General features: G+C 38.2%; 1 protein-coding gene across 6 annotated transcripts in view; it reads right to left on the reverse strand.

Annotated features, from left to right (window-relative positions):
* Positions 1-20,000, reverse strand: part of LOC143751412 (RNA-binding motif, single-stranded-interacting protein 3-like) — a 44,392-nt gene that overhangs the window by 20,767 nt on the left and 3,625 nt on the right. For all 6 annotated transcript variants that reach the window (XM_077243995.1, XM_077243998.1, XM_077243996.1 and 3 more), the window contains exons 2-4: positions 13,189-13,337; positions 11,510-11,568; positions 6,749-6,840 (exon numbers count right to left, since the gene is read on the reverse strand). In XM_077243995.1, the coding sequence (XP_077100110.1) occupies positions 6,749-6,840; positions 11,510-11,568; positions 13,189-13,337 (300 nt within the window). The remainder of the gene's footprint in view (positions 1-6,748; positions 6,841-11,509; positions 11,569-13,188; positions 13,338-20,000) is intronic.

Here is a 20,000-nt window from a genome sequence, read left to right on the forward strand (position 1 = left end):
AAAATTTATATAGCACATTTAAAAACAACCACAGTTGACCAAAGTGCTTAACAATGACAAGATCCACACAAATAAACAGAAAACAACACAGTAGAGAATGTCTCAGTCACAAAACTCAACTCGAAATAAAAGCTAAAGAATACAGGTGGTCTTAAGCAATGACTTCAACATGTCAGCAGTCCTCGCTGTTCTTATATGAAACGGTAGATTATTCCAGAGATAAGGACCAGCACTGAGAAGGCTCGGTCACCTTTATTTTTCAACCTGGACCTCGGAACATCTGATTGAAATAACCTCGGTGCTTTGACAGGAGAGCGGACGTGTAAAAGTTCTGATAAATAAGAAGGCGCCAACCCATTCAAAATCTTAAAAACAAGCAATAAAATCTTAAAATCAATCCTGAAACGGACAGGAAGCCAGTGGAGCGAGGCCAACACCGGAGTAATGTGTTCACGCTTTTCAGTCCCAGTTAGGAGACGAGTTGCTGCATTCTGGACTAACTATAAATGATGAAGAGATGACTGATCCAGTCCAACATATAAAGAGTTACAGTAATCTAGCCTAGACGTAATTACTCTTTCAAAATCTTTGCACGGCAGGTAGGGCTTGACTTTAGCCAACAATCTCTGTTGAAAGAAACTGGCTCTTACAACAGAACTAGGCTAATCTGTTTTTCAAATTTAAAAGTACTGTCAAATATCACACCGAGATTCTTAGTAAACGGATGAATGTGTGATCCTAACGAGCCAATAGCATCTACACAAGCACGTATATCCCCAGGGCGACCAAACACAACCTCAGTCTTATTTTCGTCAAGACAAAGACAATTCTGATCTAGCCATATTTTTAAGTCTCTCATGGGCAAATAGATTTGTACATCATCTGCATAACAATGATAGTTAAAAATGGACCCCAAAGGCAACATGTACAACGAAAACAGCATGGGTCCCAATATGGACCCTTGGGGAACACCACAAGTAAAAGGAGCAACGGATGAAGAAAATTCACCAAGGTGAACAGAAAAACTCCTATTTGTCAAGTACGATTGGCAGCAGTTAAATCCAAAAGCACTAAGACAGCAGATTTACCCGAGTCAACAGCTAGAAGAAGATAGTTAAAAACTCTTAAAAGAGCAGTTTCGGTACTTTGCCGGGGCTTAAACCCAGACTGGAATTTTTCGTAGATACTACAATCATCTAAAAACAATTGAAGTTGTTTCAAAACCACTCTTTCCAAGATTTTCGATAAAAAAGGAAGTTTAGAAATAGGTCAAAAATTAGCCAAAATTGAAGGATCCAGATTATTATTTTTTTAACAGCGGTTGCACAATGGCATGTTTAAAATCAGCTGGAACACACCATGAGAGAGTGCTGAAAGTGCTTGAGAACGATTTTCCCTCAGTGGTGCAACAGAGTCTAATATCTCAGTACAAGTACAGTCAGATAGGAAGATAAGTTAATCTACACTGAGATTACAGTCATACAGATGATACAACGAGTCTTTAAAAGCAACAGAAAACTGTGAGGCAGTTAAAGGGTTCATTGAACACACACTGCGTGCAGGAGCACCAGAGGAAATCCCAGAACCGGGAACAGCCACAGTAAATAAGACCTGAAAGATCTGAAAGATCTGAAATACATGTGTAGCATATTTCACTAATGGCTATACATAAACCATACGACAACACAAGGTCCAAAGTGTTTTACCTTAAGACGTTTCTCCTGAGAAAAACACTCCAGTTATCAAACAGGATTAAGGGATCTTTTCTTTCAATTTCTTTCCATAAAATAGCTAATATTTAAGAATATGAATGTTCTACTTCTGGATCACATCCACTGTAAAAGAAATGGTTTTAAAACAATATATAGATTTTTGTAGTAAGTCTTACAAGAACAGTACTACTACTTGAAACATGTCAAAATTCTGTTACTTGTTGATACTTTGCAAAATTTGCTAGTAATTTTATTAGTGAAAATTGTTTCTAAACTATAATAAATATTTGCACTTTAAAATCCCACTTTTGCAGAAAATACAGGAAAAAAAGGCATTCAAATAAAAAAAATAATTATTTTTTATGGCCATTAGTATGAGTAACTTAAAATATTAAACAGCAAGAACTTACAATATCACTAATGATGCACTTTGGGCAAGACATAGTGACAAATATTACATCCACATAAATATTTGCATTATCAAATTTAATAAATGTAGCTTTATGTGGCGTTTTTGATTATATTTTATGTAAAACGAAAGTCACCATTACAGTAATTAGTGTCTCTCGTTGGTTTATACAACTTGTTCTTGTTTCATATTTTATTTCAGTTAAAGTTTACGTAACAAACTATCGCTGTGTCCAAATATTCCATACTATATACATGCGAAAAACTAGTGAGCCGAATAATGTCCGAATTAATAAAACAGTAGGCGAAAAGATACTGTAGGTCACATGACCGGATGAAGTACGTCTGGATTTCATTCATTCTATAGAGAACACACTTTTTTAACAGTTGCGATGTAAGTTTCAAACCAAATATAGTACCTACTATACAGTACGAGATTTCAGACGCATTGCCTGTTATAACTACTCCAAATAAACAAGTGTGTGTGTGTTTATGTTTACAAGTGAAATTATAATATATGTGTGTGTTCTCTAGAGGTTTGTTCAGTACATGTAAACAACACGCAGAATATATTTGCTCTAAAACACAAGCTCATTATCATAAACATTAATATGCAAATATATAACCCACATAAAAATGACCATAATGATCATTGTTTCATCTAAATCACCATTACTGCAGTAAAACTATAATAAATCACGATGATATCTCCCTTAAGACACTTTTATAGTCTTTCTGTCTTGTCTTTCAATCAACGCATTGCATTCACAAGTATACTCGTAGTTTAGTAGCTCACGCCACTCTCTTATTATTTACAGTGTGCTTGATGATGCATAATTCACACAAAGCATCATGGGAATAGTGTGGATACAAATCTTTATTCCTATGGAAAACAAGGCCTAATGAGTGCCGGATCTTCCCGCCATTTCAGGTGAGAGAGTAAATTTACATCTGATTAGCATCTCATTATCATATGATTATAGTGAACCAACTGCAGAAAACAAAACTGGAAAACCATTATTCAAACTAACTTAAAATCTAAACTGATTCGGTCTCCTTGTGTGTTCCTGGTCGTATTGTGAATGATTAATCAGAAGAAGTTATTCTAAAAATAATAAAAGTCAAGTCAGGTCACCTTCATTTATAAAGCGCTTTAAACAGTATGGATTGTAGCTTTACAGTGATAATAGAAATTAGAGTAACAGATTGTTTAGGCTTTACCACAGCTCTAGAATTAAGTTATTGTCCAGCTAAAGTTAGTTTTGATTGATTCACTTCCGTTGCGAAGATCATTAGTTATTAACTTAGTAGACCTAAAAAAGACCTAAAACCCCTAACGCGCTCCGGCCGCTCATCCACATAAAACAGGTCCTGGTGTCTCGAGAACACACTCCCTGAAACAGGTTCAAAGGTGCAAACGATTATCCGTTATCTCTGCGCAAACCCCAAAAACCGCAAACACGCGAAAACGCAGATGGCGCGCACATGGGCATCACGTGTTCAGTCGATAAGTATGCGCGTTTAAACATATATGTGTGCAGGCGTGTAGTCCTTCTCCACAAATCAACCCTCAACAAACTACATGTCTGGCTTAAAAAAATGTATAATACAGAATTTTTGTTGCGTCTGCGTAGCCAACAAACCAGAACTATCCCGACGAAGATATTTCATCAAAATTAATAACATTCTCCACCTTTGAACAACTTTTCTGTTCCACTGATGCCATCTGTGTCAGTTCTGCAAGAGACGGTTAGTTTTAAAGGGCAATGAGAGGGAGTTGTGGGTAGCAGAGGAGAGAGATGCATTATGGGATTGGGTTCCCCTGAAACACTCTCAGAATAATTTCACACTGAATACAGGGTTTCCACAGAGCTTTTTCAATTAAATTTACATTCACCCAAAAAGAAAGTTTCTATCTATATGTGGCGCTCTCATAAAGCCGTGCCTCAAACAGCTTGCGAGAACCAAACTGACTTCTTTTTCGTGGCTTATTGCGCTTAAACAGTCAAATACATACAAATGATGTCAAAATGCCTGTGTTGCTGAGTATTTAGGTAAATACAGTCAGTTTTGGAACGTAAATAGTTGAGAAAAAATGCATGTTGTGTATCAGTATATTGGATCCGTACATAAGCTCTTAAAGTGACAGCTGCATAATGCACTTTGATTAAGATGTTAAACAAAGAACAAAAGACAAGGAAAATCACTCACTGCTCTTGACTGAATAACTTTTGTAACTTTAATTGTAAGCATCAATCTTGTATTTAATTTTTACAATGAAAGCTATCCAGTGTTATTTTAGATTTGATTACTTTAATTTCTGTACTGTTTTTCACCTGAATATACTGTTGGATACGTGTTTATTTAATTTGTCTCATTATTCTGTTTTATTTATTCTGTTTTACAATTTGTTTATTTGTTCTTATTTTATTACTGACTGTTTATTTGTCTTTTTTTGTGAATCTAGTTCATCTATTCAAATAAAGCCTCCTTGTGTGTGTAAGCTGTTACAAAAAAATTACCTAAATTATCAAAAACTTATGAGATAACAAATGATTTGTATGACGGTACATATTGCAAGACAACACTAATAGAGCCAGCATATTTTGTAATATAAAATGCCAAACTATTTATGACAACTAGATTAGGACCCAAGCTAGAGGAGAGAAATGAAGACTGATATTTTCTTGCTTCAAAAAAATATACAGAATGTCCCCTACAGAAAAAAACGATACAATCTCAAAATAAATCATGTATTGCAGATTCTTTTACTTACTTAAACACTCAACCAAAAAACAATGTAACTGCAAATTTTAAAAAATTCTAGACGTGAACTGCAAATATTGTTGGTTTGTGTACTAATATACCAATACATACAAATTAAGAGTACAAATTTGACCGATAGATTTAGATTTTGTGCATTATATGGGACTTTTCATTATAAACAAGCCTGAAATACACTGGGACTCTTATTTTGAAATGTATATGAGTTACTACTTTCAGCTGCTCATTCAAACAAATGAGGGAGAGAAAATCTGCTTCTTACAACCATCTATATCATATTACAATATAAACATTATAAAGTAAACATGATCATAATTCATCAACAATAAATCATAAGCAATCGCTGGGCATAATGTGTCTAATGTAAATTTATTGATGTAGAAAGCATTTTTACTTCATCATATCATAGACTTCTTAAGTTTAATAATAAAAATGGGCCATAATTAATTTCCTGTTTTTCTATACCCAAATTTAAGATCTTTTAAAAGGACTTGTATTATGCCATTTAAGATGTTTAAATTCATTTTTATTTTAAAAGCTTAAATGTGTTCAAACTGAATGTGTTTTTAAGGAGCTGCAGGGACCCTGTGACTGCGTTTACATGCACCGGTTTCTATCAGGTCTGTTTACATGGGCATCACATACATTACAAACTAAACCTCAGTGCATTTGATGAGAAGCTCGAGTCCTGTCAGTAAAGAGACACTGTGAGAATGAGAGATTCATTTAGAGTCACATCACCTGATTCTGTGTGTTTGTGTTGTGTGTGTGTGTGTGTGTGTGTGTGTGTGTGTGTGTGTGTGTGTGTGTGTGTGTGTGTGTGTGTGTGTGTGTAACATAGGAGAGAATCTGTTAGACCAGCTAATTAACACCCGACTCGACTGTCAAACAGTAACGAGAGAGAGAGAGAGAGAGAGAGAGAGAAAGAGAGAGAGAGAGAGAGAGAGAGAGAGAGAGAGAGAGAGAGAGAGAGAGAGAGAGAGAGAGAGAGAGAGATTGCAGAGGAGTGCAGATTTATTATCAAGCTCACAAAGGAGGAAAGACAGAAAGCGCTTCTCATGAATATGGAACAACTATGACTTAAAGTCACAATGAAAACAAAATGGTCAATTCTTTTTTCTTTTCCTTTTTTAAATGGAATATTGCAGTTTATTCTAAATGATTTATTGGTGCACATTATTATTGTTTTAAATTCATGTTCCCCTCCATCTCGCATCTCTTTTCATTTCTGATGATGTGGGCGGGGCAACCTGCCACTCACATGAGATCCACCAATAGCAAACCACAACCATCCAATCATCCAATCAATTCCTCACAGACAAAATCAAGCCCCGCCCTTTATTTGTTCTTGTTTGAGAAGCAGTTTCACGTCACAAGTGAAAGGGAAGAAAAGACGAGCACAACTTCTGTTTCATGATGACTTTAAGCATTAGAGGGACAAAACTAGTAGAAAACATATATTAGTTCTCTGACCAACATCAAGATGAAAAACTGAAATAAAATAAAATATACAATTCAACATTTCTCATTTTCTATCACATACATTACAAACTAAACCTCAGTGCCTCAACTAAACAAACTAAACTAAACCTCAACTTGATGTTCTAAAATAACTAAAACTGAAAACGATCCAAAACGACACTGGGTTAATGTTATACTATATTCACTCATTCCCTGGGAATCGAACCCATGACCTTGGTGTCGGTGCATTAAATATGTCTGCTTTTAAACACATCAAATGTCTGTTTGAATGTGCAGAAGATAAAACAGCTTGTAAAATCTTGCGTTACAGTCGTGAGGATGATGAGGATGATGAAGATGATGAAGGGATGAAGATGTCTCACCTTCGCCATCTGCGCCTGCACACCGCTGGCCTTCAGAGACAAAACAGCTTTCTGCGCCGCTGCCGGACAGTCGAAGTCCACGAAACCATAACCTGCAGACACGGCAGAACCGTAACGTCAGGTCACATGACCAGTATTATCAGGTCACCTGACCAGTATTATCAAGTCTAGTCCACAAGAGCCGCCAACTTAAACCATCTGAGCGACCAATCACAGTTCACTCAGGTGAATCTGATTCTTTTGAAGAGTTACGCATAAATCAATCACGAAACAATCTAATGTAAAAATGTATTTTGTGAGTATTTTTTATTCCCAAAAATCCTTCTTAAAGGGATAGTTCACCCAAAAATGAATATTCTGTCAGTAATTACTCTCCCTCATGTTGTTCAACCCCGTAAGACCTTCGTTCATCTTCCGAACACGAATTAAGATATTTGTGATTAAATCTGAGAGCTGGATCACTCCTCCATAGGCTTCTAAGGGATTGACACTTGCCAGCCCCGAAAAGTTATTAAAGACATCGTTAAAATAGTGACTACAGTGGCTCAATCTTAAGTTTATGAAGTGACGAGAATACTTTTTTTGCGCAAAAAAAACAAAAATAACGAGTATACTTCAACTATTCATTTCCTTCTCTGTTGGCCTCGAGTGAGTTCACGTAGTGTGATAGCGTAGAGCTACGTCACCAACAGTAGAACTACGCTAACTGACTCGAGGCCCACAGAGAAGGAAATGAATAGTTGAAGTAAAGTCGTTATTTTTGTTTTTTTTTGCGCACAAAAAGTATTCTCGTCGCTTGATAAACTTAAGATTGAGCCACTGTAGTCACTTGGACTATTTTAACGATGTCTTTAATAACTTTTCGGGGAACAAGTTTCAATCCGTTAGAAGCCTATGGAGGAGTGATCCAGCTCTCAGATTTAATCACAAATATCTTAATTTGTGTTCTGAAGATGAACGAAGGTCTTACGGGGTTGAACAACATGAGGGAGAGTAATTACTGACAGAAATTTCATTTTTGGGTGAACTATCCCTTTAACAGTATACTTATATTTTTTCTTAATATTGTTGAAGAGGTCTTCTTAAATTATTGTGAATAAAGTTAGCATGACATCCAACTCTCTTAGTTGATTAAGTCGAATCTTAATCCAACTCTCTATAAAATATTTATATTTATATATAATATAACTTATGTCTAAATATATTTACAGTATATACATGCAAATATTTCTTAAATATATACATGTATATGTGTGTGTATTTATATTATACAAAATAATTATACACAGTACACACACATACATTATGTAAACACAAATTTTCATTTTGGATTATGTTCTTTAACGGATTATGTTGCACTAGGACGGTCAACTAGTCGATCAGAGGTGGACTAGTGTATGTAATGTTTTCTGGTTGTTTTAGTTTTAATATATTTAGTTTCTGAGCACAAATTATGGACTTCCCTTAAATCCACAAAGGTAAAATTAAACTAATGTATTGGGTTGTTTCAAGTTAATTGTTTTACACCTTAAACAAGCTACTATTATATATTTTATGTTAAAACTTTACAAGGTGTAATAAGTTAACATAAGTTGATGCATTAACTAACAAACTAACAATGAGCAATATATATTTTACAGCATTTATTAACCTGTCAATGTTAGTTAATAAAAATGTCAATGTTTATACAATCAGATCATTTAAATTTTTTTAAGAAGTATATTCAGATGTTCTCAGATGTTTTAAGTTATCTTTTTTTTCATGATTTTTTAAGAATTGCTCTCATATGTGCTGAATAATTCTGAAAATGATGTCGTAATTATTGGCAAAAATTAAAAAAACATTTTTGTAGAGTTGAAGTCTTTGAATTCAGCAGAAAATCATGTTACGCATAATCATGACCAATCATTGCTTACGTTATCAATCATTGCTTACTGCTTAAATACAACAAATAATTTGAAATAACCCAATAAATTCATTAAACATTTTACCTTTGTGGGATTTAAGTCAAGTTAGAGGTTCTCCTAACTTTAAGAAGTTATTTACAAAGGTTTTTAAGAAGATTATTTTTGTAAGAACTTTGTATTCTTCTTAAGTTTTGATTTCAGAAAAATATTAAAGTCCCCCTGTGGTAAAAATCCAGTTTTTAGTGTTGTTTGTTTTAAGTCTATGTGGTGTTTTTAATATGCTTTAAGACAAACCATGTGTAAATTCATAAGTCGACAGCATTGCTGAGTATTTTCTCCTTAAAACTGCAGTGAACCAAAGACAGTCTCAAAAACACGGTTTGAAATCGCTGGTGTTTCTGACGTCACAAACTACCTTGTAACCAATCAGATCAACGTGTGATCGTCAACGAGTGGATCTCTGAGCTGAGTGAGTGAGTGGAGGCGGGGCTCATTTGCATATTCATAGAATCACGTATACTAAATGAGGCAAGGGTGTCGAGTTACATTCAAGCTATTTTAAGGCATTAAGAATTATTTTTATAATCAAAATTCATTTTGGTGATCAAAGATGAGTTTTAAGGGATGCAATTATTGACGACCGGGAGACTTTCAGAAAAGAACATTCTTAAGAAACATTTTTGGAAATTCTGATCCTGAAATCCTGAATCCGTCCCTCATCCTTGAGCGGATCACGTCTAAAAGCACGTTCAGGAAAACCAGGACTCATTTCAGCCCAACGAAACACGCTTTTCATTCTCCGATCACCTTTACCCAGGCGCCGTTGGAGAAACACCTGCAGGCCCTCAGGATCAAACCCTCCATACGCTCGTCTCCTTGGCAACAACCCTGCGCTTTCTGCTCCGAATCCACTTTGTGTTCCCCATTTTCTCCTGACCTCATCCATCACGAGTCGGGAGGAAACCCGCAAACCTGATTAATGAGTTATGAGATATTTATGAGTGACCGCTCTTTCCCACAATCCCTCACTCGTCCTTTATTTTCCGTCACACCTTCATTCTCGGGGTAGTATCAGCAGATAAGGGTCACACTGCTGTTAATTAAAATTTCATGGCAGATTAAATGCGTATACACACACACACACACACACACACACGTGTTTGGATTAAAGCCGTCAGCGGCGGCCCGTTATCCAGGAGAGATGAAGGTTTAATTAGAGAGGAAGTAGGTTATAAGACCCTCTTCACACATCAAATCCTCAAATCCTTCCTCACGGACACACTGGGGAAAAAAACATACGAGCGGAAAGTTTTAGGAGTTTTAGAAGGGCCAGTTAGCCCTAAGAAGCCTACAGTGTCATATTTAATACTCGAAGGCCTGTAAATGATCCAAACTTTACGGATAAACCTGTCGCACACAATCATATTAACCCTATAAAGCCCACTGTATCATACATGATGCATGAATTATATGTCGCACACAATCTACTCTGATTAGACTCTTTTATCCCATAAAAGTATAATTATACAAGCGTCCTTCAGCTCGAGCTTCACCAGTCTTTCTGTGTCAAATCTGCTCTGATTTTATCAAGGAAACGCAAGAATAACTTTGATTTGGTTAGTAATATTTCAACTGGACTGAAGCAGCTTTACTTGATTACCATCATCATTTATTATAAAAATCATGCGTATTAAATATGATCATCAGGTTTATTAGTTCATCTCTCAATCATCATTGTGTTGCATTGCATTATGTTTGAAAACTACAGAGCTTTGATCATAAAACTGAGCATTCAAGTATCATCTTACTATATTATTGCCAGATATTGATATTGGTATGCATTTTATGTCGGTATCTGCTATACTGTTATATACTGTGATCTCATTGATTCACATTGCGAAAATCGCAAGTTCATCAGTTTTTGTCCATATAAATATCAACATCTGCACCAGATTGCATATTTTTGCTCAGTTTGAGCCTCTGAATAAAATTAAGCTGTTTTGTCCTCCATATTCTCACTATATATGAGCCATAAAAGCTTGATGTATCAAATATAATTCAAAACTCATGCAATTATTTTGTCCATAGGTTCAATAATTGATGCTGCGAGATGCTGAAGAAACAAATAAAACAAACAACAGAAAGGCGAACAACTAATAGACATCTATAACTTTGAGCACAAACTATCGTGATCCTCCTCGCACATAACACCTATAGACGCAGTTATAATCTGACTATGATGAGATTTAGGCATGTATATGCAATACTTCGATCAAACTGATGCAGAATAATGAAAACTGCATGTAAACGGGAGTGAAGAGGTTTGCTTGTGTCATCTAAATATCTTACTGCGATTACGTCCAGTATTGGTGCTCAGAAACTAACTATAATAAAGCTAAAACAACCAGAAAACATCTATATAAACTATAGATATAAACTAATGCCATCCCTGACACATAATCTGTTTAACATTATATAATAAAATCAGTGCTTACCGACAGGCAACTAATCGCGATTAATCGCATCCAAAATAAAAGTTTGTGTTTACATAATATATGTGTGTGTACGGTGTATAATTATTTTGTGCACATATGCATGTATATATTTAAGAAATATTTGCATTTATATACTGTATATATATTTATACATAATTTATATGATATATAAATATAAATATTTTATATATAAATAACACATTTTTCATAAATATATACATGCATGTGTGTGTATTTATATATACAAAATAATTATACACCGCACACACACATATATTAAACAAACTTTTATTTTGGATGTGATTAATCATGATTAAAGATTAATCAGCACTAAATAAGATATAAAAGCAGGCGTTCACCTTTGCACTGGTTTGTGTTCTTGTCCAGGATGGCCTTAGTAGAGACGATTTTCCCATATCTGTGAGGATAGAAATGATAAACATTATCAGACATAAATAAAACATCAATCCAAGAGCATCATGGGTACTTTTACACACATGCACTGCAGTTTTCACAAGCGTCTGATTTTCCCTTTTATTTGCACATTCATCCAGCACTTTTATGCATTTAGCAGACACTTAAAGCAACTTGCAATAACACTTTTGTAAGATTGTATTTCTCACTTTAAATCATTTATGGTGTTAATAAATGTTTCTTTCACCCAAAACAGTCAGAAGTTATTTTGTCCTGATCATTTCTGGAACAACAGGGGCTGTTTTGAGCTGCTGTACCTTTTAATCATAATGCACACAATGTTGTGTAAATACAGCGGTATAGTTTGTGTAGTTCAGTCAGAGTGTGAGTGTGAACTCACCATGTGTTTGTATATAAATAAACTGAACCGTGTCAGTCTGTCATCTTTTCTCCAGCAGGGATAATTGTTTCCCACGGCACTGGAAACTCTATTTACAGCAGTGTGTGTGTGTGTGTGTGTGTGTGTGTGTGTCAGCGTGAGTGTGTGTGTCAGACTGAGTGCGTGTGCGTGCATGTGTGTCTGTGTGAGTGTGTGCGTCTGTGTGAGTGTGTGTCTGTGTAACAGTCTGTGTGTGTGTGTGTGTGTGTGTGTGTGTGTGTGTGTTTGTGTGTGTGTGTGTGAGTCTGTGTATGTGTGTGTGTGTGTGTGTGTGTGTGAGAGAGAGTGAGTCAGTGTGTGTATGTGTGTGTGTGTGTGTCTGTGTGTTTCTGTGTGTGTGTGTGTGTGTGTGTGTGTGTGTGTGTGTGTGTGTGTGTGTGTGTGTGTGTGTGTGTGTGTGTGTGTGTGTGTGTGTGTGTGTGTGTGTGTGAGAGAGAGAGAGCATTATTAAATCATAAACCACAGAATCCAGAAAAAATAAAAAGGAAAATACAGAATTGAGGGAAAAATAAAATGGATTTCATGGTCCTAATTAAAGGCCTGTGGAGTTTAATTGTGAACAAACAAGTTTACATGTTTTCATTCATTCTCAATGTCTAACAAATACTGTATGTGGATATCTTGATAAATATTGGAACCATATGATATGAAAAAAATAGTAATGGCCATATCACCCAGCGCTATCAGAAATACGTCACAATATGGTATTAAAGTTGGTCGCAGCTTCTGTTTCATCCAGACTTCTCACAAAATGTATTGTATGATGAAAGAATATCATGATGGTATGTCATGTCATGAAATCACAAATGCAAAAATATTGCAGACTGTCCTCATGAGGGATTGTGTGTGTCATAAGCACATCTCATTACAGACATACTGTTTGTCTGCTGGGAAACTGTGTGTGCGTGTGTGTGTGTGTGAGTGAGTGATGGGTAGGTTTAGGGGTCGGGTTAGTGTGTGTGTGTGTGTGTGTGTGTGTGTGTGTGTGTGTGTGTGTGTTTGTGAGTGTGTGCGTGAATGTGTGTATGTGTTTGTGAGTAAGTGAGTGAGTGAGTGTGCACGTTTGTGAGTGAGTGTGTGTGTGTGTGTACGTTTGTGAGTGAGTGTGTGTGTATGTGTACATTTGTGAGTGAGTGTGTTTGTTTGTGTGTGTGTGTGTGTGTGTGTGTGTGTGTGTTCACTCACCGTTGGCAGAGTTTTATGAGGTCCTGGTCGGTGGTTCCAGGATGAAGTCCTCGTATGTACAGGTTGGTTTTGCTGAGCAGCTCCACTGGACTGGGCGGGGCCATTGAGTGAGGGGGAGGGGCCATCTGGTGAGGGGGTGGGGCATACAGCTGATAAACAAAGAGGGGGTGGGGTTAACATGAAGGTTCTAAGGAATTAATATACAGAGGTCCTCCCACAATAATCATCCATATTAACATCTTTTCTCCTTTATTAACATATCCAGTTGAGTTCATGCAGCATCTAACAATGAATACATTAAATCTGAAAATTACTCTACTGGTGCAAAGGAAAATAATATGACAGCGAATATTTGCATGTTAAATCTTAACATGTTTCTGGATCAAAGAGCAGCAAATCGAGCTAGTTTTTATTGCTTCAGTGTGAGTTACTGTATATATATATGAGCATCAGACCAAAATACATAATGATATATATATCCAGGCTGAAACACACTTCCTAACCCTATTCCTGTGTCTCTGTCTCTCTCCCACGATCCCTTGCTCTCGCTTGGCTGCCGTCTCTGTCTGTAGGAATGTGAACGTCACACACACATCCTATTAGCTTCGTTTTAAAGGTCAGGAGTTTTACACAATGAGGCAGAACCGCTCACTTTACTCACCACACGCTGAAACACACAGAGAATAAACACTACAGATCGACCGATAATCGGTTTTACAGACATTTTTCCTGATATTTAAGCATTTTGCCTTAATCAGGGAATCGGGTTTGTAATATCGGCGCAATATATCGGCTATCGGGCACATAAACATGCAAAAAATTGGTGTCTGTATCGGTTATAAAAAATCTATATTGGTTGATCTCTAATAAACATGTGCTGCTGAGGGATTAAAAGACATGATAAATGTCCTTTTGTGAGGCATTATACATTTATACATTACACATAGAGCAATAGCGATGCATATTTTGAATGTATAAAAAAAAATTTTCTTACAGTACTTCAAACTCAGTAAAAGTAATTACAGAAACACAAACATCCTGCACCTAAAAGCAGTCCGATCTCTGAAACGAGTTAGACAACTTTACAAATTAAATACTGAACATTTAATTAATTTATGTTGGTCTGTGTGTTAAAACGCTTTTTATCTGAGACTGACACACAATCGAATCCTCATAAACCATTCTACACCTTTATAATCTTTAGATTCAATTCAGTTTTGATTCAAAGAGTCACAATTCGATTCTTAAACAATTCTCAATGTTCCAGCATCAGCGTAGGACTTCAACTGAGTTGAGATGAGTTAAAATGCATTAAAAATTAAGTTAAAAGAGTTAAATGGCACTAAAACGCATGCGCTCTGATATAGAATAAGTAAGTTTTTAGCAGAAAAATGTGTGTTGAGATACTTCCACCAATCAGAGAGTCAAAACAAGCAAAATACCGAAAGATCTCTTTAGCTCCGCCCACTCTCATGAAGAACTGCAAATGACGTAATTGATTAAATCTCAAAATGCTCTCAAAATATTTGAATATTTGTATATATATATATATCTTTTGGTATTTTGCTTGTTATATATATATATATGTGCACATTTTGCAATAAACTTACAATATATTAGTTTCTGTAGATATAAGTAGTAGGAGTAGTTTCAGTTTTTTTAATTCGCAAAAACAGATTACGCTGTCCGCAATGCTTATTGTGTACATACATGTTTTTACATTGTACTTATATTTTGAAAATACCTGCATGTAGTTACAGCTGTAATTGAATTATGTAATTACATTTGTAATTACACTGTTGACCCTTCCCTTACACCTTAACCCACCCTTAAACCGACCCACACCACCACACCTGACCATAAACTCACCCTTATCACACACACCTGACCCTAACCTCACCCGTATCACACACACCTGACCCTAACCTCACACGTATCACACACACCTGACCCTAACCTTACCCGTATCACACACACCTGACCCTAACCTTACCCGTATCACACACATCTGACCCTAACCTCACCCGTATCACACACACCTGACCCTAACCTTACCCGTATCACACACACCTGACCCTAACCTCACCCGTATCACACACACCTGACCCTAACCTTACCCGTATCACACACACCTGACCCTAACCTTACTCGTATCACACACACCTGACCCTAACCTCACCCGTATCACACACACCTGACCCTAACCTCACCCGTATCACACACACCTGACCCTAACCTCACACGTATCACACACACCTGACCCTAACCTTACCCGTATCACACACACCTGACCCTAACCTTACCCGTATCACACACATCTGACCCTAACCTCACCCGTATCACACACACCTGACCCTAACCTTACCCGTATCACACACACCTGACCCTAACCTCACCCGTATCACACACACCTGACCCTAACCTTACCCGTATCACACACACCTGACCCTAACCTTACTCGTATCACACACACCTGACCCTAACCTCACCCGTATCACACACACCTGACCCTAACCTCACCCGTATCACACACACCTGACCCTAACCTCACCCGTATCACACACATCTGACCCTAACCTCACCCGTATCATACACACCTGACCCTAACCTTACCTGTATCACACACACCTGGCCCTAACCTTACCCGTATCACACACACCTGACCCTAACCTTACCCGTATCACACACATCTGACCCTAACCTCACCCGTATCACACACACCTGACCCTAACCTTACCCGTATCACACACACCTTACCCTAACCTTACCCGTATCACACACACCTTACCCTAACCTTACCCGTATCACACCTGACCCTAACCTTACCCGTATCACACACACCTGACCCTAACCTTACCCGTATAACACACACCTGACTCTAAATTCACCCGTATCACACCTGACCCTAACCTTAGCCGTATAACACACACCTGACCCTAACCTTAGCCGTATAACACACACCTGACCCTAACCTTAGCCGTATTACACACACCTGACCCTAACCTTACCCGTATCACACCTGATCCTAACCTTACCCGTATCACACACCTGACCCTAACCTCACCCGTATCACACACACCTGACCCTAACCCTACCCGTATCACACACACCAGACCCTAACCTTACCCGTATCACACCTGACCCTAGCCTTACCCGTATCACAAACCTGACCCTAACCTCACCCGTATCACACACACCTGATCCTAACCTTACCCGTATCACACACCTGACCCTAACCTCACCCGTATCACACACACCTGACCCTAACCTTACCCGTATCACACACACCTGACCCTAACCTTACCCGTATCACACACACCTGACCCTAACCCTACCCGTATCACACACACCAGACCCTAACCTTACCCGTATCACACACACCCTAGCCTTACCCGTATCACAAACCTGACCCTAACCTCACCCGTATCACACACACCTGATCCTAACCTTACCCGTATCACACACACCTGACCCTAACCTTACCCGTATCACACACACCTGACCCTAACCTTACCCGTATCACACACACCTGACCCTAACCTTACCCGTATCACACACACCTGACCCTAACCTCACCCGTATCACACACACCTGACCCTAACCTTACCCGTATCACACACACCTGACCCTAACCTCACCCGTATCACACACACCTGACCCTAACCTTACCCGTATCACACACACCTGACCCTAACCTCGCCCGTATCACACACACCTTACCCTAACCTTACCCGTATCACACCTGACCCTAACCTTACCCGTATCACACACACCTGACCCTAACCTTACCCGTATAACACACACCTGACCCTAACTTCACCCGTATCACACCTGTCCCTAACCTTAGCCGTATAACACACACCTGACCCTAACCTTAGCCGTATAACACACACCTGACCCTAACCTTACCCGTATCACACACACCCGACCCTAACCTTACCCGTATAACACACACCTGACCCTAACCTTACCCGTATCACACACAACTGACCCTAACCTTACCCGTATCACACACACCTTACCCTAACCTTACCCGTATCACACACACCTGACCCTAACCTTACCCGTATCACACACACACACCTTACCCTAACCTTACGCGTATCACACCTCAATAGCAGCACAAGTGTTTTACAATACAACATCAACACAATCAGTATATTGTACTTATTTTTCGATTAAGTACATAGTACTTAAAGCCACTTAATATAAAGTGGGACTTGATAACTTTAATTAAATCCCAATGGGAGAAATGAATGGGAAAAAAAACCTTCCAGAACCAGCGCTGCTGAAAACTAATGCAGTACAGAGCTAGTTATAATGATCACACACAGAACTATATTTGATCCCTAAATGAAACTGTTTGTGTTTTGGAGGAAAAAAGCATGTATATATTGATTTTCCATTAAAGGACGCCCTCAAATGTCCCCAAGGGCGGTTTCGTCAGATATACTGGAGCTCACTGTTTCTACAAAATATAGCATTAGATTGTAGAGGTGGACGACACAGACATTCACCTTTATCAATTATAATCAACTAAAATATGGAGAGGATTTTGATTGAATCTACAAATGTTGACATTCATTTGAGCCCTGAGCTTATCTCTCACACACACACACACACACACACACACACACACACACACACACACACACACACACACACACACACACAAGAGATTGAATTGGTTCTCTGCTTCTTCACTGCAAAGGTCACTTCTCAATCTGTGCAGGTCAAGGCAACAGCGGCAATCACACACACACACATACACACACACACACACACACACATACACACACACGCACGCATGCGCACACACAAACACAAACAGACACTCACAACACAAGCACTGTGTTTGTGTTTGTGTGTGCGCATGCGTGCGTGTGTGTATGTATATATATATATATATATATATATATATATATATATATATATATATAATTATTATTATTTTTTTAATATATACACAACTGTTCAAAAGTTTTGGGATAAGACTTAAATACCATCAAAGATGCATTAAATTGATCAAAAGTGACAGTAAAGACATTTATAACATTACAAAGTATTCTATTTCAAATAAATGCTGTTCTTTTGAACTTTCCATTCATCAAAGAATCCTGAAAAATAAAATGTCAGTTTCCACAAAAATATGAAACATTGATAATAATCATGAATGCTTCTTGATCAAATCATCATAGCAGAGTGATTTCTGAAGGATCATGTGACACTGAAGACTGGAGTAATGATGCTGAAAATTCAGCTTTGATCACAGGAATAAATTACATTTTATTATACATTCACATAGAAAACAGCCGTTTCAGATTATAATAATATTTCAGTGTTTTTACTGTATATTTTTTATCAAATAAATGCAGCCTTGGAGAGCAGAAGAGACTGTGTGTGATTTGAGTTTGTTCTCATGGGAAGATCACAGATAAAGCTTGCAGTGAAGTCGTCCTGTATTGATCAGAAATCAAAGTTTAGTTTTAGTTTCTGCGTTTGACTGAATGTTATGAGACGCCTGATGAAATAACAAACTTAAACACAGGAACAGCATAAACAAGAAAAATCAGAGCGCTTTTATGATTTATAAAGCCCTGCACATGATACCAATCATTTAATACTATGGTACATATGAAAGTACTGTAGTATGACTTTCATGTAGGGAAACAAGCTGAATGTCTAAATGAATCAGATCTGAACATCTAAAGCTTCACACAGACGAGTGTCACACACACCTGCACATCTGCTGAGTGTTTATATGTCGTGTTTAACAACACACAGATGTGCAGTATTTCATGCGGGCATCATTAAAACATCTACAGGAACGACAACAAATTCAACACTCACTCACTCTCTCACTCACACACTCACTCACACACTCACTCACTCACACACTCACACACTCACTCACACACTCACACACTCACACACTCACTCACACACTCACTCACTCACACACTCACTCACTCACTCACTCACACACTCACTCACTCACTCTCACACACTCACTCACACACTCACTCACACACTCACTCACACACTCACTCACTCTCACACACTCACTCACTCACTCACACACACTCACACGCTCAATCACAGTCACTCACTCACTCACACACTCACTCACACACTCACTCACTCACTCACTCACACACTCACTCACACACTCACTCACACACTCACTCACTCTCACACTCACTCACACTCACTCACTCACTCACTCACAAACTCACTCACACACTCACTCACTCACTCACACACACACTCACTCACACACTCACTCACTCACTCACACACTCACTCACTCTCACACACTCACTCACTCACTCACTCACACACTCACTCACTCTCACACACTCACTCACTCAAACACTCAAACACTCACTCTCACACACTCACTCACTCACTCACTCACTCACACACTCCCTCACTCTCACTCACTCACTCACACACTCACTCACACACTCACTCACACTCACTCACACACTCCCTCACACTCACTCACTCACTCACTCACACACTCACTCACTCACACACTCACTCACTCACACACTCACTCACTCACTCACTCACTCACAAACTCACTCACACACTCACTCACACACTCACTCACTCACACACTCACTCACACACTCACTCACTCACACACTCACTCACTCACACACTCAATCACTCACTCACTCACACACTCACTCACACACACACACACACACACACACACACTCACTCACTGACTCACTCTCACTCACACTCACACACTCACTCACTCACACACTCACTCACTCTCACACACTCACTCACTCACTCAC

This window comes from Siphateles boraxobius, unplaced genomic scaffold, assembly GCF_051911475.1.
Source record: "Siphateles boraxobius isolate OS27281-9 unplaced genomic scaffold, OSU_SipBor_1 256, whole genome shotgun sequence".
NCBI classification, from domain to species: domain Eukaryota; kingdom Metazoa; phylum Chordata; class Actinopteri; order Cypriniformes; family Leuciscidae; genus Siphateles; species Siphateles boraxobius.